General features: G+C 43.9%; 1 protein-coding gene across 3 annotated transcripts in view; it reads left to right on the top strand.

Moving 5' to 3' along the window:
- Positions 1-26376, top strand: part of Stk39 (serine/threonine kinase 39) — a 273209-nt gene that overhangs the window by 104497 nt on the left and 142336 nt on the right. For all 3 annotated transcript variants that reach the window (XM_037204849.1, XM_028882013.2, XM_037204850.1), the window contains 5 exons: positions 2370-2479; positions 2799-2900; positions 5109-5242; positions 13057-13105; positions 13211-13276. In XM_037204849.1, the coding sequence (XP_037060744.1) occupies positions 2370-2479; positions 2799-2900; positions 5109-5242; positions 13057-13105; positions 13211-13276 (461 nt within the window). The remainder of the gene's footprint in view (positions 1-2369; positions 2480-2798; positions 2901-5108; positions 5243-13056; positions 13106-13210; positions 13277-26376) is intronic.

Below are 26376 nucleotides of genomic sequence, written 5' to 3'. Positions count from 1 at the left end.
TTAATTGCTACTATGTATCTTTCTCAGCTGTTTTTCTAGCTTTTCAAATGTATCCTGTAAGCAGGTAGAATTTTGAGGAATTGAAAAGTAATAGCTATAGTTTAGTTGGCTCACATCTTTTAAGCGCCTTTAGTGTAAGAATTTAATTTTCCCTCAAAGTGGACTTTGTACACGTCATTATTTATAGATATTATATATTTATTTAGTGTTATCATATTGTAAGATCATTTTAATAAAAATAGAACGTTGATTTCTTTTTTCAACTTTCATTTGGGAAATACAAATAAAACTGAAATTTATATTTTTAAAAGCCTTAGAATAGTCACAGCCTCTAGCCATGGGTAGTAGTCACGTGACAGTTCACATGACTCCTCTGCGAGCTCCTGTAGTACAGACATTCAAAGAATTTCAGAGCAGGAGCCACCCATGCGAATGAAATTGTACGGCATTTTCAAATAAAACCTTTGTTCGATACTAACATGCAAGGAGCATGCGGACCAGAGATGCCGTCTTTCCGTTTCCATTTCCTTTACTTGTAACTGATGTCCTGTTGGGAGTTGTATATGTTTAACTGTAAAGCAAAGTCAGCATATTTCCACTAACGGGACCAGTCGCAGGGCTACTAAATCACACCTGTGCGTAGCCGCGCTGCAGATCTAAAGCAGACCCCCATATGCTTTGGGTGTCGCTTTGCGCTGGCGGATGTTCTTTGTAACTGCGGGCCTCCTGACAGTCAACACAGGGGACCAGCAAAAGGGAATGCTACCAGAGCAGTATTGCAACGATCATTCTGCGTGGTATCCTACATGGTGCTGTCTGTTGGCTGTCCTCCCCGCTTTTGGGAAGGCAAGGTCTTCCTATGTAACCCTGGCTGGCCTGGGACTTGCTATGTAACCCTGGCTGGCCTTTGCCTCCCAAGTGTTGAGATTAAAGGCACGCACCAGTGCACCCTGACCTTTCTGTCTACCATTTCACTCTCCAGGGGATACTTGTCATGGCTGTTACCAAGAAGTAGCTTAGTCCAGAGCAGCAGGCTCTTTAATTCATAAACTACTTTTACTCTACATGCAAACATATAAACGAGGATGTGTGCAGTCATAAGCAGTAGTAGCTGTTCAGCACTGTCCATTATGGAAATTAGTTTTGCATATTTGCCTATATGCATGTGGAGTATACCAAATTAAGCTCACGTACCGAACTCCTAGTAGATAATGAGTATTAGGAGGAGTATTGTGTTTCTGGCCAGTGAGATGGATCAGTGGGTAGAAGCGCTTGCCACACAAGCCTGAAGGACCTGAATTCGATCCCTCGAACTCATGTATAAGACCTGACATGCTAGCGTGTGTCAGTAGTAATCCCAGGAGCCCATGGCGGAGTGGGAGGTGGAGAAAAGCCTGCAGCTTGGTGAGCCAGCTAGCCTGCCTTAGGCAGCACGGCAGAGACAGCGAGGGAGACAGAGCCTCAGTTGGTGGAGAGAGAGCCAACTCCTGGAAAGCGTTCTCCGACCTCCACGAGCACACCATACCCTACATGGATACACTCATGTGCATGCACATGCATGAATGTACGAAGACACATCCACTCATGTCCACACACAGTAATCAATGGAATGAAGCAAGAGATTATTTTAATTCTACATACCACTCCATCCACACTTCAGAAAGCGATCCAGGAAGCAAACCTGGGAAAGACCCACTGTTTGCTGACTCAGCCTTTCCTTTGTGTGGTCTCTGCATAAGGAAGGGCAAAACGAGGCCTGCTTTGAGTTTTGTGTAATTTGTAGGTGGGTTTGCTTTTATGATTTTGCTCAAGGTATTAGTATATACTGCTTAGTCTAGGACACGCTATGGAGTGGATTCTTTTTTTTTTCTTTAAAAAATTAACTTTTGGACATTGATAGCTTGGAATTAAATGGACTAGGAAAATCACAACAAAAATATAAAAATAACTCTATTACATTCTACTCTTACTTTTTCCAGTTGTATTCTTGTTAGTGATTAACAAAAAAAAAAAAAAAAAAAAAAAAAAAAACTTAGAGGAAAGCCAAGATATTTTATATTCAGGGCTTTTGAAATGTGTTTATGCTTTCAATGGTATTGTATTTTTAAAAATAGCAGTGACTTTTGGTACCTTTTTAGTAGAAAGCAAGTATGGGGACCTGGCTGGCCCATTACCCCCAACAGCACTTCTGCAGTGTAGATGATAGCTGATGGCAGATGACAGGAAAACCCTGGCTTATTTCATGAACACGCGTGTTTGCAGCTATTCGTCACCATCCTAAGGCCCCCCCAGGGAGAGATGGGATGGAGACCAGAATTTATACGCCATACAGAACATAAAATAAGGTTGATTATTTTTTTTCTTTCCAGATTTTGGGGTAAGTGCATTCTTAGCAACAGGGGGTGATGTTACACGGAATAAAGTGAGAAAAACATTTGTTGGTACCCCATGTTGGATGGCTCCTGAAGTCATGGAACAGGTAAAAAAAAATGTTGCCTTGATTATTATAGTACAGTAATATATATCATGGATATATCTACATAGTGTATGTCTAATTAATCTAACATAGCACAAGTCTAATGTACTGTAGATGTAACGTTTCTTTTCAGTCAGTCACCACAGCAGAATGTATCACACAACTTAGATTTCAATTCCGGATTGCTAGCGAGCCCTTAGCAGATTCCATTGAAATTTCTCTATGTTTAACTTTGGATATTTGACATAATAATGAATGTAGTGATGTGCAGCAAGCCTGCTACGTCATCGTGAGTGTTTTTTCTTGATCTTTTTCCTCTTAGGTCAGAGGCTATGACTTCAAGGCTGACATGTGGAGTTTCGGAATAACTGCCATTGAACTAGCGACTGGAGCCGCGCCCTATCACAAATACCCTCCAATGAAAGTAATGACTGCTGGGGTGACTTGGAACTGCGACGGGGGTGCATGTGTTCTCTGGTTCTCTTGAACATGCTTATTTTCCTCTTAGACTTGTGGGAGTTAGTGGAGGAATGCAGCCAAGTTGAAGGCTGACTCATGTTCTCATGCCCCAAATTAACAGAGGTGGTGTGGTGGCCTGCTTTGTGACTGAGTACAGAGTTGAACAGATCCGTAGTTTTGACTACTGACTCTGCAAGAGCAGGACAATCTCAGGTCTCCCAACAAAATCTAAGACTGTATTAGAGGGCTGTTATATTTGCAGATGGATTTCAGGATGCCCCCCCCCTTTTTTTTCTTCTTCTTCTTCTTCTTTATAAATAAAGATAGTCTATACCATTTTCAGCCTGCTCACAGAGTATGGTGTTGTGGCTCATCTGATGTGAGTGAGTCACAGTGTTTTGAAGCAACATATACTTTGGGTACTATTTTCAGGTTTTTGTTATTTTTCTATCTGCTCAACCTCTGAGATGGTAACAGCATTTTGAATTCCCCCAGCCAGATTTTGTTCTGAGGCTGCAGTTGTTCAGTGGAAATGATGAAGACATTTCATCAAAACTCTAGTCTGTGCTTGTTTTATTTTTCATATTTTAATTTTTAGAGAACCTAGCAGAATTAAAATCTGAGGGCAGAAAGGTTCCCCAGTTATACTGGTTTAAGCTGGGCCACGGGGAGAGCTTAGGGACAGAGCACTTGCTCAGGGAATGTGAGGTTCTGTTTGATGCCCTGGTTGTTTCTAGCCTCTGCCTCCCAAATGTACTTTCTTATTGTAGAAAACTTGGAAGTACAAATAAGAAGAGCAAGGGGGAATAATCACCCATGATTTCACCAGCCACAAATAGTCTCTGCTAATGTTTTAGTGGTGTTAATTTCTTATTTTTCTTTTAAATTGTTTTTTTTTGCGATTGTGCCCAGGGCTTCACCTGTTCTGAGCATACAGTGCTGCTGAGCCACACCCCTACATGTTCTGCTTCTGTATAAATGTTTAATACAGTTAAGATGTCAATGATATACTTTATGCCTATATGCACATCTCTATCTCTCTGACTTTTTTTTAGTGGAAAATTTGAAACAAGTATTAACCACAGAAGAGATTTTATGGAAAAAATACTAGAGTAATTCAAAGAAGTTCCTTTTATCTGTTTTTTTTTTCATATTTATCTTTTTCTATTTATGTTTCTTTGCCTCCCTGTTTACATTTACTTTTTCCACCTGATTCTAGAGAGGCAGTTGTTAGTCCCAGCTTGAAGTCCTCCAGGACTTTTTCAGGAGTTCACGGTAACCCACACTCTCCTCTGGGCTGTTCTACTCCACCAACAACAGTTACTTTTATCATTCATCTATTCACATGTCTCAAAGTGTTTGAAAGGAGTCTTGACATGCGTCGAATCGGCATAAATTAGGGCTGATTTATGCACTGAGGAGGCTTATTCAATTTGTAGGTCAATAGTATGCGATGTACTCGCTCTGCTTGCTTTTACAGTAAATAATTCTCCCAGTGTGGAGGAGTTGAATTAGTTCCTTTTTATTTGAAACTGTAGTTTGCTTTGCCCCTTGCCATGTAGCACAGGCTTTTGATAGGATTATATATAGTCTTTGGTAACTCCTAATTCTGTCACAACCATCATCAGTATCTTAGTCTTTGAATTTTCACCAAGCCCCTTTAACAATTTTCTCATATCGTTTTCTCTTTAAGAGAAAATCATGTTACCTCCTGGGATACTGGGGTTTTATTTTTAGGGTTGCTAATATGTTTCAGCAGCCCTGAGTACAGCGGGTTCTGTACTTATGAATGGCCTTCACACTTGAATGTCCTTTTCCCTCCCAACCACGGCTCTTTCCCAACCAGCCTGCACTGTAGCAAGTGTTCCCTGAGGTCCTGTGAGAGCTACTTCCCAGAAAAGTCTTTCCCTGTGGCTTTGAGAGACCATTCTTAACACACAGAGCACATTTCCCAAGTTCTGTCGATGAGAATATCTAAGGTTAAGGAGTGTGTGGGCAGATTTGCAAAGACAGATGGGTCCTTTCAGTAACTCAAGTTTAGGACCATTAATTATGGGACAAGCATGCTGGTAACCCAGTCAAAGAAGGACTTGGATGCTTTTGTGACAGAAAAAGCTGACCATTCCGTTGTCACTCATACCCAACAGAGACTGTCTCCTTTCTTTGGCTGCAGGTGCTGATGCTGACTTTGCAAAATGACCCGCCCACTTTAGAAACTGGAGTAGAGGATAAAGAAATGATGAAAAAATATGGCAAGTCCTTCAGAAAGTTACTTTCACTGTGTCTTCAGAAAGATCCTTCCAAAAGGTATGTTGGACCTACTTCGGGACCTAATGACCTGGTTTGAGTACTGACCAAGCTGTGCTTGTGGATGTGCAAAGGATGCCTTACTCTGGCCCCTGGTTGCTGTTAGGGAAATACAGTCTGTGGGGAGAGAAGCTAGTGTAGGACAATGGGGGAGGAGAGGGAAGAATTGATCTTGCTTGCTAGGTGTAGGCAACTCTCACCAAAGAAAAGGAACAAAGCAGAAATCAGAAGGCATTGATAGCGATGAGGGACGCTGAGCTAATATCCTGCATGCTGTAGGTTGAGCTGACCTCTCAGGATCTCAACATCCGGCTAGCTCCAGTCTGAACCAGGCCGAGTTAGTGAATTTTGCATGAGCTTCCTTTTAGTTGCAGAACAAGTTGTGTGGGCTGTTTAAAAGACTATCAGCAGGGAAAAGCTTACCTAGAAAGATTAATCATGTAAACGGAAGCAGGCTTTAAATTAACTTAATGTTTCCTCCATGTTCTTATGTTACTGCCCTGTATTGATACAGCTCTTTTTTTTTTTTTCTTTTAAATCTCTTTCTTCCTTTTATATCCTGAGACTTTGAAATACCCTGGCATGGACAGTGGAACACAGAGTCCTTTATCACTTAAAGGAGAATTTCAGTGATGCAAATCACAGACAATCCTTGCTCCTTGTAAGAGACCTGGCTGTGTATGCCATTTCCCCAACAGACCTAGAAAGTCCTCTGTATATCATAGTTCACCAAACACTGGTTTTCTACTTAGCTTAAAGAAAAATAATAACTTCTTCTGGAAGTCTCCCATTCAGGGATGGAACCCTATTGTTAGAAGGCATTGTGGTATTCTAGTGGTAAATTCTTTATGCAACTTATTAGAGTTTTTAACTTTTTTTTTAAATAGTATTACTGTGAGTTAGGCCATGCTTCTTTGAGGCACAGTTTTTTTTTTTTTTTTTTTTTTTTTTTTTTTATTTTGTGATTATTTGCTATTGCAAATCTTTAAATTTTTTTTGCAAACAATACCTACAGACTGTGCTTGACATTTCTCTTGTTGTTATGTTTGATTTATAGTGATTATCCCTCCCCCTCCCTTATCTGCTCCTGATCTTTCCCTGGAATTACTTTTCCACCCTCCTTTTGGTGAGAATGCCCTTAGATTTTAATTTTGCTCTTCAGCATCTGCTTCCCCTTCCACTGTATCTAGTGTTATTATCACAAGGCAGATTTTTGTCATTACAGAGAATTGGTAGAGCTCTCACCCACACCGGGGAGAGCTGTCTTTGTGTTTCTGGTTAGTTCTGGGACTTCACTGACAATCTTTGGGACTCTGGAACAAGTTGAGATCCATCTAGTGGCTGCGAAGAGTAATGTCACACAACTCAGAAAAAACCATTCCTTAGGGTAGAGTTGTTAGTGCCGTTAGTGACAGGTTTGTGAGTTGGTCAAAAATAATTTAGATTTATGTGCAACGTGTTTAACTGACCCTTTTTTGTTTCTTAATAAACTAAAAGACTTTTCCAGGTTTTATTCTCTGTGTGGGTTCTGATACCAGATTCCCTCTATGTGTGTGTCCGTGAAACAGTGACTGAGGGAGGGGATGCAGAGACAGGTCCGTGAGGAGGCAGCCACACCCTTACGTATTCCTCTGTGCATGAAGCCTTTCCCGCAGAGCACTGGCTCTGCGCTGGCCAGCGTGTGTGAGTAGTTGGAGGCCCTCCAAGTGCTTTCCCTATAACCTTGTGGTCGTCGTCGTAACTGCAGCTGTTCTGTTAGAAGAGTTGTGGACTGATCGTGCCCCACCCACTTCCCCAGTGGCTCGCTCTTCTACCGAAAAGACATGGACATCGAAGATGTATGTGAGGAGTTTGGAAAAAGCAAAAACAAACACGGAAAAGTCATCGGGGATTGTGAGGACAGGGAGCAGTATACTGTGGAATCTATTTCTATATAACATGTAATTAAAAACACGTGCAGTGTGAAATATACATGACAGACTTCTGAAGCAATGACTGTTCCAGAGTGATGTTAGTCCCGTCTGCCCTTCTGCTCTGTTCATGCTGTTTAAGATTTTCCAGTATTTCTGGTTTTTTTTTCCCCTTTCCATTCTCTTCCTGCTGTTTTTTTCAACACTGGATGGGATTCCTAGCTCTATTTCACCCTCATTCTTGTGACTTAATTTCTTTGTCTGTATGATGGGTCTAGCAATCAAAGGATTGCTCTGAGGATGCAGGGAAATGGCACTCGAGGCAGGCAGCGGCGGGCCTGGGGCCTGCTTCAGAGCTCTGGAAATAGAGACTGGCATTCATCATTTGCCTCCACCCTGGCAGGGAGAATTGCTGAGGTCTTACAGACTAATGGCAGTATGCTGGTGCTTTGTCTGTTTAAATTTTTAGCACTATTACACTGTATACTTTGGTTGACTTAGATATGCACGAATCTTAAAAGGTCTTATTAATAAAAACAAACCTGGTGCCAGTTATTGGGGTGAATGCTGGGAGATCAGAACCTCACCTCGCCAATTCCTCAGCTGATCCTGTTTCCTCAGACTGGAAGCCTCTGTGTCCTCATCCGGAATGAATCTCAGCTGAACTGCTGCTCAAAAGCCTAAAAGCTTAACCACCTTTAGTTCCTGGTCCTCATGCCTTATATACCTTTCTGCTTCCTGCCTTCTCATTGGCTCTCAGCCCAGCCACATGACTTCCTCATCACTGCCTGTCTATACAGACCTCCAGGCCTCTATGGTTGGTACTGGGATTAAAGGCTCTTGTCACCACGCCTGGCTGATTCCAGTGTGGCTTTGAACTCACAGAGATCCAGAAGAATCTCTGCCTCTGGAATGCTAGGATTAAAGGCGTGTGTGCCACCATTTTCTGGCCTTTATATCTAGTGGCTGTTCTGTTCTCTGACCACAGATAAGTGTATTAGGGTGCACAATATTTTGAGGAACACAATATCACCACAGACTTACACGACAAATTCAAAACTTTAGAAGGACTTGTGTACTCATCTCTATATCTGGAGACTCATGGGAGTTTGCAGTTTGGAGGTGATTTCAATCCTCTGAAGAGAATTTCAGGAAGAGAAACCAGATTCAAGTGGGTTAAGGAGTTGAAGGAAAACTTGGGTAATCTTTGTATATATGTGTTGTCTGAATGTACCTCCTCTCTCTGCAATCTCAACACAGTCTGTAGGCACCCCAAGCCCTAGCGCTGCGAGGAGACTGAAGCAGCCAGGGACAGACACAGTGGCAGAGTACCCAGGACAGAGTCACTCCTGCGCTTGCATGCCAGGCCCTGTGCTTTCCTGGGGACACCGACCTGAGGTGTAGGAGCCCCATCCCTCATGGGGGTTCGCGCTTTGCATTAGCTCCGACAGAGTTGCCTGTATTTGCATAGCAGAATGTCTTGCTATTTCCTAATAAAATGAGCCTTGATCTTACCGATTACCGATTTCCCAATGATGGCAACCTATAAGAAGAGCGAGCATTCACTTTGAGCACTAAGCGGGTAGATGTTGCATAGATGAGTGTGTCAGCGATGAGTTAGACTGGAATATTACTTTACCAAGGGAGGGAGAGCTGTGCAAAGCAGTTCTGCCTGAGGTCAGTAAGCTCTTAGAATTTATTAAAGCATGCTGTTAGAGCTGTTTAAACTGGGTAATACTCATCCCGAAGCCTTTGAGATTCATTTTAAGTCTCAGTGGACTTCGGTCCATCCATATACATCAGATGAATCCATTGAGCGGGTTTCTTCTGAGAACAAAGGTACTTGCAGAATACTGTATCGTTTTTTAAGGACTTCAGATTCTGTCATCATTCACAGCCTGGACTAGTTCAGGTACTGGCACTTGAGCATTTCTTGTGAAACAGTGTTTCTGTTTATATTACCTGTTTCATTGCTGGGCGGTGGTCAGCAGCCATGTGAGAGGTGGCCGGGAAGATCCCCTGCTCCAGGAGAACTCAGCTGAAAGAGAGGCAGGGTTGATGGCCCCACAGTTAAGTACATAGCGGTGGTTTCTGTTGCATAAAATGACAGTGAATAAATAACCAGGCATGCCAAAGCTAAGTTCAGATGGGTGCCAGGCACCTCTGCTGGTCTCATCCTTTCTTCATCTTCCTCATTTCTCTAGGACCTCTTTCCCCTTCTTTCCCATGGAGGTAACTTGGCACATGTGGGGTTTTACCCCAAAGCTGTGAACACTTGAGCTGACTTCAGTGCAAAAGGACCCAGTGACCCGCTGTTGAATTGTTCACTATATTGAATTAGAGTGCCTATTAAAAACAACACCCCCAAACAAAACAAAACAAACCTGAAGAAGAATGTGGACTTTTAAAGCCGTTTCCCCCCCTTCCTCACCTTATGGTTTGTGAAGGATAAGGATGGAGTGGAGTGGGGAGAAAAGGTTTTTCCTCTGCAATATGCTTTTCCCCTTTACATCTTTTGGTTGTCATAGAAATGACCTTTCTCTGGAAGGGGAAGGATTTTTCCAGTCCCTCCTGTTTCTCAAGGTCAGCCCAGCATTCCACAGCCTTCTCTCTACCTTCGCTTAACATCTGACCTTCGGCATGCAGAGGGAGAGTGAGAAAAAGGAAAATCGTTCTGGCTCCCCACCTCGGCACCTGTGCTGTCTCCACTCTTGGTCTTGCTAGCGTGAGCCCCGTTTTTATTGCGTTTCCCTCTCCTCCTCCCTGTGTCCAGCAGATGCTTCAGTGCTGGCTAAACTTAGCCACGGGAGTGACAGTCCCAGCGCCAGTGTCTACCAGCATCACTTTCACTTCCTGCTGGGGTGTGAAATTGAGCTATGGGAGTTTGCCGGTCTGTGCTGGGCGAGCGAATATAAAAATGAAATAAATCTACCGGCTCTTTGCCTCAGAAGGGCTCCTGACACGATAAAGTGGAGCTACCAGAGAGGGATCACAGATCGAGATAAATACAGGAGAGTGGGAAAGCGCAATTCCCAAGCACCAAGTTGGGAGCGATGAATTCTTCTCATAGATGCTGGGAGAAAGTTCCAAAAGATGTTGACATCGAAGTCGTTTCTTAACTTAGGTGCAAGGTGGGCTAGTTGGTCATGAAACATTTTGAAGAATCATTTTCAAGAATAGCAGGGTATGCTCTGTCATGAGCGAAGAAGAGACACATGAGAGCAAGCACCATCATAGTTGAAGGCAAAAGCGTGTAAGATTGATGGAGACAGCCTCGGATGATTTCGGATCACAGAGCTTGATTTAGTTGCTTTCAGGAGCCTGCTCCTCTGAGGATAGGTAACACAGGCTGATGAGCAAGACGAACATTCAGCAAAACAGGAACCGATGCATCATGTAAAATGGCTAGATCCTTTTTCAACTCCAAGTTCTTTGGTTTTTGAACAAGATGTGAACTCGTGCATTTAATGAATTTACCAAGGTATATGGCCCTCTTGTCATTTAGACTCTTATTTACTCAAAGCAGTTATCAATTATCAACTGTTGTAGTGGATGTGTGACTTGGGCTTCTTTGAGGGTACCTAATATTCTTTTTTTGTTTGTTTGTTGAGACAGGATTTCTCTGTGTAGCTTTGGAGCCTTTCCTGGAATTCACTCTGTAGCCCAGGCTGTCCTCGAACTCACGGAGATCCACCTGGCTCTGCCTCCCAAGTGCTGGGATTAAAGGCGTGTGCCACCACCAATTTGAAGGAAGTGGTAACAATGAGAATAAAAATCTTCCTTGCACAGAAATACAGTTTATGGGTCTGTAGACTTAGGCAGGTGGCACACGCATATGTTTGCTGAAATTCTCCAATTCTTCTGGAGCTTGGCCTCAGTGGGCACCTTGGTGAAGCCTCTCAGTCCCATAGCTTCCTATCATTTTAGACACAAGGATAATGTCTAAACTCATACCCTCACCTCATTATAATTCTCTTTGTACTTTAACTAGCTTTTGAGGATCGTAATGTCCCATGATGCTTTCTTCTCCCTTCCAATGTGCTGTTATAAAAATGTAAAAACATAAGAAAATGTGAGCAATAGCCCCAGGTTTACTTCAGTCTCACCCATCCCATCGTTATTAGCATCTCCCATCCTCTGTATGTGCACATTTTATTTACTGAATTATTCGAAAGAAACACTGCATGTTCCTTCTGAAGGTCATGCCTGCTTCCACATAGTGATGATGTTTTCCCACACTCAGAACATGAGCGTTGTTTTTACAGGTGTCTTCTATGTCGTGAATTTGCAGATCTATTTCTAAATGTCTTTTGTGATTTTTACTACTTTCTTTCAAACCCAGTGTTCACTCAAGGGCAGCGAACTGCACTGGACTTTTTAGTTTTAAGTCTGTTTTGATCTAGAGCACTTTCCTTTCTCTCCTGCTGTTTCCTCTTGGAAGATGAGGGACTCATCAGCCAGCAGATTATCTGACAACCTACCCTCCCTCTGCTCCTCCTCCCTCTCCCTCCCTCCTTCCTTCCCCTCCCACCTCCCTTCTTTCCTTTTCTTAATGTAAGACTTAGCCTTTCGGATGTTTGGCAAGTGCTCTTCCATTGACCTTCATCTCCAGCTTACACAGATGGGCATTAGGGCAGCTTCCCCCTCTTTTCCCCCTCTTTTATAGATACAGATAGAGAAAGCTGATGTGTAATGGATTCCTAATTAAGGAATTATTGACAAAGGAAGCTATTCTTTATGGACGATTGTCAGTTGAACATAGAAAGAATGCTAAAAGTAGGAAATCAATGTTCAGCTACCTCCCATGAAACATTTAAGTCCAAGATGGTAAACCACAGGGGAGGGTTTGCAGCAACAGGATACCCATACAGTGCCAAGACATCCCTCAACAGGACACTGGCTATTATTGGTAGTGGGGAAAGCAGACCTTCCGATGCTGAGCTTTGGAGCCTGGGGACCAATCAGTTAAACTTAGCATCTCTAATAGTGGACTAGCCATTTTAATGGTTGCCGCTTCTGTGGGGCTGCACTGAGGAGTTCATGGCAGTGTCTGTGAAAGCACAGCTTGAGGAGGCCAGATCTAAAATGCGTTTTGAATTTCAGAGTCTTCTGAACTTCGGAGTATTTACAGACTCTACCACTTACGTGTCCCCTGTCCAAAATCTGCAGTCTGAAATGTTTCTGCATGTGTAACTTTATGAGCAGTTTTGCTAGCATTCAGATGTATGATGAAACCATTTTGAGCCTTCTGGACCTAACTTGGAGTTTATGGGATATACAGCATAAGTTACAAGTTATATGATACCACAGGGAAGTAGACGTATCCAGAAATGCTTTTACATGAATTTGCATTTTATTAATCACCATGCCATTTGATTTTTTTTTTTTTTTTTTTTGAAAAACAGTGGTCTGTATTCACTGAAGCAGTCATTTCAATACTATGGAGACTGAGCTGGCACATAAGATCTCTCTGTGAGCCCTTTTCAGTAATTGCTACTCCTTGAGATTCACAGAACATGGCGGACTCTGGAGTTCCTTTGACAGGGTTCTATTGTAGTTGTATGGCTTCTTACAAACATAGGAATTCAGCTCCCAGAGGTTGGTCTGCTAACCTTCAGAAACTTCCAGGTTGACACACTGAAGTATAAGAGTGGAGGCTGGAAAATTGATGTGCCCAAATATTAACTCACAAGAGCTGATGTGCTTTGCAGTAGAGGGATTTAGAAAGATCTAGAAAACAGACACTGCTTTATTTGGTGCCAGCTTGTGATTAACTTCGTTGTTGGTTTTGCTCACCCTAAGGTCAGTCTTCCAGAAATGCTCTTAAGGTTAAGCTGTAGCATCAAGGCATTATATTTATTATGTGGTGATTGTTTCAACTCTAATTTATTATTGATCTTTCAGGCCCACAGCAGCAGAACTTTTAAAATGCAAATTCTTCCAGAAAGCCAAGGTAACATGCTTAAAACCCCCCAACTCAATCTGCTGTTTTGAAATTTCTGTGAGTTTTCTGGCATCTGACTAGGTGTTAAACTGTTTGGGGTTATTTGTTTTGCAGAATAGAGAGTACCTGATTGAGAAGTTGCTGACGAGAACGCCAGACATAGCCCAGAGAGCCAAGAAGGTAAGCTCCATTCACTCCCATCACCGTGAAGGATCATCACCCCAGTTAGAAATGAAAACCATAAAGAAACTAGAAGAAGGTTCTCACACACTCTGGCTTGCACTTTAAAGATGATCCGATCATCACCGCTCGGGCAATGCGTCTTCTTTCTGGTTTACCTCAGGTTGCTGTTGCAAGTGTTTGGGTGAGGAAACAGCGTGGAACGAACGCTCATGGTTTCGGTTTTGCATGCAGCAGCTTTTATTTATTTATTTATTTATTTATTTTGACCCCCCAAGAGGTTAGACACTATGAATGCTGGCAAGGTTTAAATACTGGAGACATGAAATAGCTGTATTAATTTCCTTTGGGTCTTTCCAAAAGAGGGATAGTCAGTTTTAAAGCCTAGTTTGAAATGATGAAATAAAAACATGTGGCGTGTGTATGGAATAGTATTCGCGAGTGTGTACGTGCTTGTGGAGCTGGAGAACGATGGCAAGGCTCTCTCCTCAGTTTCTCTCCACTGGTTTTCTTGAGACAGATCTTTCACGGCACCCGAAGCTGGCTCTTCTCGACTGGTCGGCCAGTGGGCTCCAGGGAGGCACTTGCCATGCCCTTACCCCGGTGCTAGCCAATCCCAGGGTTACGGGTGTGCCCCACTGTGCCTGGAGTTTGTATGTCGGTGCTGGCAGTGCAGACACAGCTCCACACCACCCGTCTTTATTGACAAACTGTTTCTAACCCCCACATTTGATTGAAAAGGTTGGCTGAATATCTACAGGATATAATTCATTTCTTATAAAAGACGTATCATCCTTTTCCAGTCTACCTTATGTTCATTAAGTTTTGATTACCTACAGTTTTTTTTTTTTCAGTTCTAGGTTTTAGATTCTCAAAATGTCATGTAATTATATATGTATTCATTTACTGGGGATTATTTATCATTATTATGGGTTTCATGATGATATATATGATTGCTAATGAGCTGCAGCCATTGGTTTGGCCAAATGGTTTTAAAGTTAGTATCATAGTAATTATAAATATATGCCCTGCAGAGTTAAAAAGGGCCGTTTTCTTGCTTGCCTCCCTGTTTACTGTGTTGAGAGAGCTGGTGGGAGCTGGTGTGGGACGTAAATGAAGCTGCCAGGTGTACTTTGGATACTGTATCTCATCACACCCAGGCTTCGACTTTGCGAAAACCGTTCTTTAAAAATTCATTTAGCTGGAGCTTTAGAGCAGTTTTAAGCAATTTTTCATTTGGACATGGGTGAGTTCCCCCTCCTCTATAAGTATCTAACCTCTCCTGACAGAGTTCTGGAGTGTAACTGCTTCTATGTCGATGGGGTCGTTATTGTAGTCACTTTATAGAAGCCCGTATCTCAGGTGGCTTCCTAGCTGCAGGTCTGAAGGGGCAGCCCAGGGGAGCCAAAGCTTCCATATGATGAAAGAGAGTTTGCTGGGATCCGGAAGTGCCTGGCAAGCTTGAGGCCTTCTAATGGTAGACAGAGGGAGGGGCCTGCATATAGTCCTTGGGTGTTGGAGTCTAGCCCAGGGTCTTCTGATCACATGTCCAAAATGCCATTCACAGGGCCAAAAAAGCTTTCAGAGCTCCACTGGCTTCTAGAGGAAATATCTGCAAGGGGCTGTCTGCTCTGCGCTTTGTTTTTCTTTCTTTGCTGAACATTTCACCTGTTCCCCGTCTCTGGACCCTGGGGTTATGTGTGTTACCTCCTTCCGACAATGTCTACTTCATCTCAAGAGCCTCTCTTTGCTGTCCTGCAGCATTTGAACCCTACCACCCTCCTTCCTTTTCCACTCATTTTTTCACCCTTCATTTCTGGTTTCACCGAGTAGCCCAGGCTGGCCTCAAACTCATGGTTCTCCTGCCTCAACCACAAGTTCTTGGATGATAGGCATGCAGTAGTCAGTGTGCATGGCTCCTCCTCTGTTTTCAAGTTTTTATAAAATGATTATTTTATGTGTATTGGTGTTTTGCCTGCATGCATATCTGTGCACTTTGTGGGTGCCTGATGTCCTTGGAGGCCAGAGTAGGGTGGTGAATCCCCTGGAACTGAAGTTACAGATGGTTGAGAGCCATCATATGGGTATTGGGCATTGAACCTGGGTTCTCTGGAAGAGCAGCCAGTGCTCTTAAGTATTGAACCATCTCTCTAGTCCAGCCTTCTCTGTTTTTACTCCCTTCAAAAATTATTTTTTATTTTTTGAGATTATAATGTAATTCTTCCCTTTCATCTCTCTAAATCCTCCCACATACCCCTCCTTTCTCTCTTTCAACTTTATGTCCTTTTTTCATTAATTGTTGTTACAAATGTATATGTACATGTATATACATATATATTCCTAAGTGTAATCTGCTCAATCTACATAATGTTACTTGTATGTCTATGTTTTCAAGGCTGACCTTTGGGGAGGACTGTTTCTCCCACTCCCAGAATTCCTTGGTCACCTGTAGTTCTTTTTGTAGGATTGAGGCCCTGTGGTCTTTCTCCAGTCCACTTTGCCAAGTTTATTGTTGTCCTTGTTCAGGTCATGTTTAGACCGTCATATTGGTGAGACTTGAGGCTTCGGACATTCATAAGAGACACAGTCTCACAGCAAACTCCTTGATTCTCTGGCTCTTAAAATTCTTCTTCCCCCCCCTTTCCTCCACATTTCCTAAGCCTTAGTTTGGGAGTTGTTTTATAAATGTATCCACTGGATCTGGGCTCCACAGCTCTGCATTTTGATGGGTTGTGATTTTCTGTAATGGTCTCTGTTTGTTGCAAAGAGAAGCTTCCTTGATGAGGGATAAGGACTACACTTATCTGTGGGTGTAAGGACAGATGTTTAGAATGTAAGTCCTGTGTTTTTAACTAAACATTTATAAATTAGATTTCTATCTTTCTTTCAATCACTTATTCTAGGTTTCCTTAGACACTGCTTCAAGATTAACTTTCGTCAGAAAGTTATGCTCAAGAATGCCTTCCAGAATTAAACAAAAACAAACACGATGACAGATAAATGAAAAAAAGAAAGAAAGAAAGAAAAGAACAGTTTCTGCTTAGTAAAGGCCACGGTTCTTAATACTGAATTTCTAACCTTAGAATCCAACCTCCAGCAAATGAACCCTGCTTGGCTCCTTAATGCAACAGGCTTTTTCTGTGGACGTCCATTAGTGTGAGAAAATGAAGACTGTGTTCGGGCTCCATGACTTTATTTTCTTCCCTTAAAAACACTTCATCACGTGTCAGTATGCTGTATATACCAAACCCCATTTTTTTTTTATTGTGGACAGGAAGCAGCTAGAACCCTGGGAGATGTGAGTTTCCGGTCATGTTTTCTCACATGTCTTGGATCTTTCTGTGTCATCATCATCATCATTATTATTGGATTTTTTTTCCTTTATGACTGAGTTTTAATAAGTAGCGTTGTTGGGTGTTTTACTCTTTTACTCTTTGCTCTTTAGTTCTTTTGGAGGCCCGCCACCCAGCTCCCAAATAAATCACACACGGAGGCTTGTTCTTACTTATAAATGCCTGACCTTAGCTTAGGTTGTTGCTAGCCAGCTTTTCTTAACTTAAATCATCCCATCTACATTTTGCCTCCGGGCTTTTACATTTCTCTATTTCTGTGTATCTTTTCTTTCTGTATTATTCCGTGTATGGCTGGGTGGCTGGGTGGCTGACTCCTTCTTGTCTTGCACCTTCCTCTTCTTGTTCCTTGATCTCTCTTCCCATTTATTCTCTCTGCCTTCCAGCCCCACCTATCCTTTCTCTCTGTCAGCTGTTCAGCTCTTTATTAGACCATCAGGTATTTTAGACAGGCACAGTAACACAGCTTCATAGAGTTAAACAAAAGCAGCATTGAAGAATTGCAACACATCTTTGCATTATTAAAACAAATGTTCCACAGCATAAACCAAATGTAACACATCTTAAAGTAATATTCCACAACAATATAGCCCAGGCTAGCCTTTAACTCATGACCTTCGTGCCTCTGCTTCCCAAGCATTAGGATGACTGGTGTATACTACTGCACGTAGATGCTGGCTTCTTGATTGTAGGCCTTAATTTGTCATTTGTCTTTCAAACAAACAAACAAAAAAATAGCTTTCTGCCTCAGTGTTCTGCAGAGTAAAAGGAGACTGTTAAGTTTTGAAGGATCATCTGGGAAAGGCCTAGAAATGTTGTCCTGGCTGCTCCGCTTCCTAAAGATGACAACTCTCCTGTCACAGGCTCATCTTCAAGTGTGCTTTGTCGGGTTGTCTGTACCACACTTCTCATCTAGAGAGTTGCTGACAGGTCACGGGTTAGACCCCACCACAACAGCGCATTTGCTCTTCATAGCACGTGGCCGGAAACATTTGCTGTTCTACTGACCACGTGTCCTTGAGTGTCACAGAAGGCCTTCCACCTGTTTTCCGCTCACTTGACCTCAGTTGTTTGTTGTGCACATGCACACGCACAGACATGCATGCGCACAGACATGCACACACACAGACATGCACACTCACAGACATGCACACACACAGACATGCACACGCACAGACATGCACATGCACAGACATGCACACACACAGACATGCACACTCACAGACATGCACACACACAGACATTCACACATTTTACTGTGTAAAGCATTTTACCATTCTGCCTTCTTCTGATGCATGTTTAGGGATCATCTTGATTTTCCTTGGCCCTGATTTTTCTGTCTGTCAAAGAACATTGCGTATGATCCCTGGTATATAATGAAAGCTAGCAAGGTACTTGACACTCCTGGACCCTGTATACTAACTAAGTTGACAATGACCTCCGAGAGCAGAGTTAAGCATGGCTATTTAAGTTTTTTTCCACTTCACATTTGACCTCGTTCATGAGCAGGAAAGCTCTCATGCTCTCACTGCCTTTCACATTGCTGTCGTAGGTCCTGTTTCCAGCTGCTGTTGGATTCATGGTGGTCCATCACTTACTCTGTTCGACTCAGTAGGTGGAGAAGGGCATCAGTGAGTCTGTTAAAACTGAACACAGATGCTTAAGGCTCTACACATCGTTTTTTAGGGGCACTCAGTCCTAAAAACTGGCTATTGCTTAAGCTTTATGCCCATGATAGGAACCCTGATGGACCGCATTTGCGACTCATGTACACGTGCTTTCTGAAACCCTTATAAGACAAGACAGGGGTCAGGGGTCTTAGCCACAGAGATGGATGAAAGTCACCTGGTGAGTGGAGATCTAAGAAGGGCTGGGACTGGATATACAGTTCGCAGTTTTTACTGTGGTCACTTGAGTTCTCACGGGAAGTAAGACACTGGAGGGCCTTTGATTGCATTGTGTTAATGTCACAGTTGAAAAGTTAAAAATGGATATAGTTAGCAGGCCTATATCAGAAGGAGAAAGGAAGCTAGACGTGGTGGTGTGCCTGTTAATCCCAGCACTGAGGAGGCAGAAACAGAGGGAGACAGATCTCTGAATTTGAGGCCAACACTGAGTTCGAGGCTGGCCAGGCGACCTTGTCTCAAAAACAAAACAAAATAAAAAAAATTAAGGAGAAAGGGAAGTCATAGCATTGGGTACAAGCATTATGAATTTCTTTTATTAGTCTATGAGATTGTTTCTGTAAGACCTAAAACCATAGGCCCTATTTGGTTCTAGTGTGTGTTTGGACATCAGTAGGTAGAAATGCTACAGTTCACATTTATTTAATACTGTATTGCCTAACATATTTTCACCTTCTGTTTTGAAATAATTTCAAACTTGCAGGAAACTTAGAAGAAGAGCATGTGACTTTCTACATATATTTTCCGTTCTGTTTTTTTCTCTGGACAGTTCAGAATACATCACACACAAAGTGCCCTTTGCCCACAGCTACACTTGTTTGTGTTTCTCCTAAATGAGGACAGTCTCCTAGGACTCAACAGTGTAGTGATCAAAAGCAAGAACATAGCATTAATCTGTACATACCATTATGCACTTCTGGTCTTAATCAAAGTTTATCAGTTTTACTGTTTCCCTACAGGACCAAATCCATAGTTCTTTAGCTGCCCTGTTTCCGTTCATCTAGAGCAGCGTTTTTCTTCTATTGCCCTTACACTTTCGTCTCTCCATAAAGGCTTAGCTGGTACTTCTTCATGATTCGACTCACCTGCATGTTTTGACAGGTGTCTCAGAAGTGATGCTTTATTCTGGGTGTACCATATTATGTGTATCACCTGGGTGCATCATCATACAGTGTTGTCTCAGTCCCATCCTGCTGAGGTTTAATGGTGGCATCTGTCGGCTTCGTCATTGAAAATGCAAGTACTGTTCCTTGATAGGAGTAACATACTCTTCTCCTGGGTCATGGCATCTTTTCTCCAAGGTGATATTTATGGTCTGAGCCATTGTGGCTGCACATTCATAGTATGTCGGAGGTGATTTGGAGTGCACGGGATGCATTTGCATCAGACTTAGGCAAGAGGTGAAGTTGGGCTGTTCTCCCTCCATCTTTGCTGGGCACAGGTATGACCAGAGTGAGCAGCCTGGTGGCTTTATACACATCACTGACCCTGTGCTGCCTGGGGCTGAACGATGGCCAGCACAGGACATCTGGCCCCATGTTCAGCAGAAGCAGATCCTGAGTCCACGTGGCTGTTACATGAATAGAGAGGTCACTTGTGGCTGTGGAAGACTGGAGGATCTACAGGCATGTAGGCACACAGCTGGGGGAGGGGGGAGGCTTGTCCAGCACTGGTCCCCTGGGTGGGATGGAGAAAGAGCTCCTGGAAGCACACACAAGAGCGAAGGAATCACAGCCGTTACTCTTTGGAACTATGACTTGACTGCTGTTCCCTGTCGATCAATCTTCATATTTCTTTTTCTACCCCATAAAAACCAGAGCTGACCTCAGCTATCAGGAGACATGCCATGTGCTAGCCAAGAGCCTGGGAGTAAGAAGCTGGAGTGTGCACAGCCACAGCGATACTCCTCTGGAGCCTTCACATCACTTTTTTTTTTTTTGTCTGTTTCCTTCTTTGTTCCAAGCAGTTGCGCATGAAGGGAGGAAGGGAAGGTGTGTGAAAGGGACCTCCCAAAGTCTAACAGGAGTTAGGCAGGAGCTCCATTCCCCTTTCTGATCCCATGCTGCTTCGGCTACCTTCTGAGGAAGAGGAGAGGGACTGGAAAACAACTAAATGGATTAAGTAAGGGGGTGGGGCTCTTACTCATGCTCAGACTGAGTTGTCCAGTTTCAGCACATGCAGGGTGGAAGGATGCCCATGCCATTTGTGGCCACTGGGGGCCACTGTGTCGTGGTAGGAAGGTAGAGAGTTTGACAGCTTTCCGGTGGGTTTGGGTGAACCACAGCTGGTAGAACAGCTTGAGAAATCTGAAGGGGAGACATGGCTAGTGAGAATTTGGTAGCACCAACAGTTATTAAATCACTTTTTGTTAAGGGAGTTATTAAATAATGAGCTTAGTTTCTCATTCATAAATGGCAGAGGCAATCTCTTCCTGTGTTTGTGTGTACAGATTGGGCAGGGTAGCAGAGCAGTTGGGACAAACTTTGCAATAAATGGTTGTTATCATATAGTATGTTTTAGTATTTTATAAGTGCTCATGTTGCTTTCATCATCACCATTTTCTTCTTATGATGCCATTGTTTCTGTTTGATGCCCACTGTCCTTGGTGAGGGATGCTGCACAGTCTCTTTCTGCCACTGCTCCCAATAGTGGCCTTTGAAGTGCAGAAAGACAGAGGGCAGTCCAGACAGTGAAACTCACTTATCATCAGGGAATATGGCTCGCACATCACAGGACTGTGAAGCTCAAAGGGTAGCAGAGAGTAAAAGCGTCAGGTCATGTGGAAAAGGTCATGGAGCTGGCAGACAAGCCCTAGGGGAGAGGAGAGGGAAACACAGTATTGACTGTGCACTTGCATGGCTGGGGTAGGTAGGTGGTTCCTATTTATCTCAGTCAGCGCATTGTTACAACAATCAGTGAAGGTCTGAGTATGTCTGTTGGATAGTAGGGAGTATGAGGCATGTTAACTTAATTATTAAGAATGGTTCAAAAAGACCATAACTCCTTTTAAATATGTGTGCAAAAGTAAAACCTAATGTAGGTAAGAATGCTAAGCTATTGTTAAAGATTACAAGAGTTTAAAATGGAAAAATACTTGCCCCAGTTTTCAGACTAAAAAAATTGAGACCCTGGAACACTGAGCCTTGGCTACAGCCACAGTCATGACAAGTTGACTCCAAAGCCAAACTCACAGCTTGATACCATTTAGACTTCTCTAGATGAAAAAACAGGAAACTTGTTTTTAAGCTTCTGCAAAGTTGCTGTCCCCCCTGCTGAGATCTCAGTTAACTAAGATGTTGAAACTTGGAGCAGTAAGGTGACTTTAGTTTTGTTCCATGTTTTCCCAGTAGAGGGCAGCAATGAGGTTTAGAGAACCACAGGGAAGCTTTGGCCTTTTGAAGGCATCAATCAGACTTGTAGAAGGAACAAACAAGTTAGACAGTTGGTTGCTATTTTATTGGGCAGACAATTGAAGGGATGATGGGCTAAGTACTTTTCACTTTTATTTTAAATTAAAAATCTTGAATTTGTGTTACATTTTGTACTAACAAACCAAAGTAATTTAACACATGTTTTACACAATTCATGTCAAAACCAAAAGCCTTCATTTTTGAAAGACAGATTGGAGGGCTTCTAGCATTCAGTGATTAAATTAATACAGTTTAGTTGTATCAGGCTATTTCCAGAGAGTTCATTTGTTCCTAGGACTTTCCCTGGTGCTGGGTGAACAGAGGTAGGAGGGACTCAAAATGAATGCTAACTAGCTCTGGAGGAGAAGTAAACCAGACTCTATACCAGTCAGTTGTCACACATGCTTCCTGTTGCTGTGATAAACATCATGACCAAAAGCAACCTAGGGGGAAAGCATTTATTTCAGCCTACTTTTCTAAGTAGCAGCTTACACTTCTAGGTAACAGTCCATCACTGAGGGAAGTCAGGGCAGGCAATGGAGCATTAACCATAAAGGAACGCTGCTTGTTGCCTTCTCTGGTTCCCACTCAGCCGGCTTGGCTTTCTCACGCAGTCCAGGTCCACCTACGTAGGGATGGTGCTGCCCACAGTGGGCTGGGCCTTCCCAGTCCATTATCAGTGAAGACAGTGTCGCTCAGATACATCCACAGGTGAATCTTATCAAGGCAGTTGTCAGTTGAGGTTTCCTCTTTTCAGGTGACTCTAGGTTCTGTAAAGTTGAAAATAAAAGGTAACCAGGATACCCGGATGTATCAGATAGGCCAAGGGTGCAGTCCTCTTACAGTACGTGTTTCCTACTCTCCTCTTAGAAGCAGCTGTGTATGTGGGTCATCCACTGGGAACACACGTGCTCGTAGGGAGGCCGGTGATGGTGAAACATGTCGTTTCTACCGTTTTAGAGATGTAGATCAGTATTAGAAAGGTTAGAGCTACTGTCTGACTGGGACGGTGCCCAGGACAGGTCTTCCAAGAGTATAATAGGCCCACAGATGCTTTCATTCACTCTCAAGTCGGGAGTCTGTTTAGAATAGACTTCATTTGGGCTGAACAGAGCTGTTCTTTCTGAACAGTCACTAGGGGGTGCTGTCAGAATAGTTCATTTCAGACTGGACAGGAATCGCTTACTATTGTGTAAAAATCCCTGCTGTATAGAGTGTGCCCTTTTGCTCTGTGTTTGTGCTGGGTGTGAATTTGACGGACGTGAGGGTGGAGGAAAAGGCAGGGGGAGAGCGTCATAGAGAATGACGTTCAATGCAGTGAATGAAGTGAGAAAAAAACAAAACAAAAACCCAAACTTTTGTTGTTGTTAATTTTTTTTTTTCTACTCCATGGTTCGAACTGGGAGTCGAAAGGATGAAGGATGTACTTTGATTTTATGGTCCTCACTTGAAGGAAAGTCTTTGCCTCTTAGATTGAGGTACCTTTTAAAGACACTGGGCTTTGTTAGGTATGGAGGGTTTGGAGGCCCATTTTGGAGATGTGGAAACAATGATAAGGATTCTAAAGTAAGAGACACTGCTTTTGAACTGTGGAGAACTGACAGCTTTCCATCATGGAAATCCTTAGTAACCCTAAGGCAAGATCGGCCCTGTTGCACTGTAGACACGTGCTCAGAGGGCGGCATGTTCTTATGCATTCGGCACTTCCTGTTTGCCTTTGGGAGATTTGCTCACCTTTCCCAAGAGCCTTTGCACATGGCTGCCTTTTCTGGAATAAGCTGCCTGTGTGTGCTGGATGAAGTGCCCCCGTGCCGGCTCATCTCCTACCTTCTATCCACATCTCCTGAGCCTCTGGGCCTGATTCACGGTCCAGAGTCTCCCAGCTCCTCGAGATCCTCTCATACCGTTTCTCTTGGATGTCGGGAAACTGTTAAGAACAGAAAGAAATTTGACTAGAACTGTAAAAATAAGAAGTTCTTCACAGGCTCCTTGTCGGTGACATGGTAAGAGGCCAAGCTCCTGCTGCCCGTCGGGTGAGATCCACAGCACCGGGAGGGCAGGGCCATGCAGGGCTTCGCTTGCTCTTCCTTCTCCGGGCTCTGTTTCCACCGTCCACACCTCAGCCATTGGCAGCCCTGAGAGAGTTACAGTGTATGTAATGTGGGGATTTCACGAGTGTTTTCCGTGAAGGCACTTTACTGGTCCCTCGGTTCAGAAAGCTGCCCCTAAGCCAAGTGTTACACACTCAAGTGTGCGGTTTCTTCACACGCTCATCTTGTGTGTGGACATTTTGCGTGGCAGCCTGGGGTTATCTTAGGAAGGTCTGGAGACAGGGCCTAATGGAGGAAAAGGGAATTGGGTTTTGAGGGTTATAGCCCACCCCAGTTGTTCTAGGCTTAGCCTGTTGCTTCCCAGTCTGAAGAACTGTGACAAGCATTGGCCTCGTGCCCCTGTCACCATGGATCTGCACAGCCATGCCTCCCCCTCCACGAAGGACTGTGCTCTCCCGTTAGCTGTGATCCGGAAGTCGGCTCCTCTCCCCCGGAGCTGCTTTTCCAATCGCAGGTATTTTCGATATCAGGTGTTTTGTTACAGGGACAAGACAATGACCAGCTCACTGCACCCGCAGGTCCAGGGTGAAGCTTTCCCACACCTCCTGCAGCCCAGTTCCTCTGCACTGTTTCCCCGCACTGCTGTGGCTCGTTGAGCCCAATTCTGTTGCTTGTCCTTGATGTCACGTGGCGTTCACACCCTCCAGTTTTGCTGTGGTGTCATCCTGTGAGTCCCATGGGCAGAAGAGCGGTGCCTTGTGAGTTCCTGTGCTCAGTGCTCGGCGCTGTCTCGGGGTATTTGAACTAAAGCTCAGGAAGTAAGATGGAAGTGCAGTGGTCTCTGGAGCAAACGTGAGAGCCCGAGGCAGGTAAACCTTGCTTTAGCCTTTCAGCTGCTCTGGGTTTCCTGTGGTGAGGTTCACGGCTAAGATTCGGTCGCAGCTGATTCAAGGGTACAATTTTCCATTACTACTGACTTTTCTGGGAGTCCTTATCCTAAAATTGGATGGTTCAGCTTTATCATCTCAGCAAGGCAGCCCATGTTGGGGGTTGACATGTAGTCCCTGCCTAGCATATTCTCTCTGTCCTCTTCTCACAGGCAGGACAGATGTGTTCCTCTGTTACCTAAACTAAGTGTTCACTTAGTAGGGTACTGCAAGACTAGGTTGAGGTTAACTTGCGTGCGCCATAATCTTATATTTCTTCCTACTTATCCTCTCCTTCACTGAGGGGAATCATTTTAAACTCCTTTTCACCTCAATCTTGGAAGTCTTTAAAAAGAGCTTGACCCTTTGGAAATGGGAAAGAGGAAGTCACGGATAGTAAGGAACTTTGGGGCATTGTGTGGACAGGAAGGAGTCCGTGCTGTGGAAAGAAGCTCAGGCTGTGCCTTGATGCCCCTTCCCAGTCCTTTCCTCCAGTCACAGAGATGGTGCTGAGGTGAACAGGGGTACAGGGCAAGATTAGGAAAAGAAAAAAGGGCTGATCAAATGGGATAGGCTTATTAGAGATTCAGAACTAACTTTTTGAAAGGCAGACTTATTTTGTATTTTTAGAAAAGATCTTTGAAATTCAGTCATTTTAAAACAAATTAAAATGGAAGGGCTCTAGTTAAGGTTGCTTTGATAACAGACTTTTTTTTTTGAAGCATACTTTTTAATTACTGCTGACACACTCAAATGCTGATTTAAAAGTGTCTCAGAACTTCTATTTACTTTCCCAGACTCAGACACAAAGGAGCAGGGGCCCTGTGCGGCCTGCTAAGCAGCATCTCAGCTGAGCAATGCCGAGTGCGTTCAGTTCAGCCCTGCTGGAGAGCTGCTTGGCTTCCTAACCAGTGAGTTAGCAGGCAGGCGTGAGTGAACCGAACCGGCAGGGCTAGACAGGGCATGTGGGTTAGGGGAAAGGGCAGGCCTTGCAAAAGCTTCAGGCAGTGATGAGAGGAAAGAGCCTGGGAGCTGTGGCTGAGGAAGCCAGGCCACCTAAGTGTGCTTGCAGCTCAAGCCCTCCAGGCAGACAGGCTCCAGCTAGGCCTTGCTCTGCTGCCCACTCCCGCAGCGGCCCTCAGTGTCAGCTGCCCTAACCCGGGTCCCTTGTGTGACGTGCAGACTGTTGCTTCTCACTGGTTCCTGGGGTGAACAGCCAGAATCCTCAACTGTATGGCCTTTCTCAAACCTTCCAGCCCCAGTCCTCCATGCCCCTTGACCCGGAGTCCCGTATCCTCTGTATTACACCCTCTGCCCGGAAGTGTCCTTATAAGTTTGGGACCTGGAATGCGATGTCCCCAGGCCAGTGCTTCAAAGGCTTCTCCCCAGAGTGGCACTCTTTGGAGGGTGTGGGGCTTTAAAGGGTGGGGCATGGTGGGATTCTTTCAGAGACCTGAGGGGCGGGGCGGCTGGTGGGTGTGGGACCTTTAAGAGGCTTAGTAGGCTTCCAGAGGAGGCCTGGTGGGTATGTCTTTGAGAAGCAAGTCTTTGTGGCATTGCTTCAGAGGTACTTGTAGGTGTGCCTTTCAGAGATGGAGGCCAAGTGGGTTTCTTCAAAGGGGGTCTGGTAGGCATATTCTGTTGCAGTGGGTAGTAAGATATTAGTGATGGCTTCCTG

Source organism: Peromyscus leucopus, chromosome 4, assembly GCF_004664715.2.
Source record: "Peromyscus leucopus breed LL Stock chromosome 4, UCI_PerLeu_2.1, whole genome shotgun sequence".
NCBI classification, from domain to species: Eukaryota; Metazoa; Chordata; class Mammalia; order Rodentia; family Cricetidae; genus Peromyscus; species Peromyscus leucopus.
Note: the sequence above shows the minus strand (reverse complement) of the source record. Positions and strands in the feature narration are given on the sequence as shown.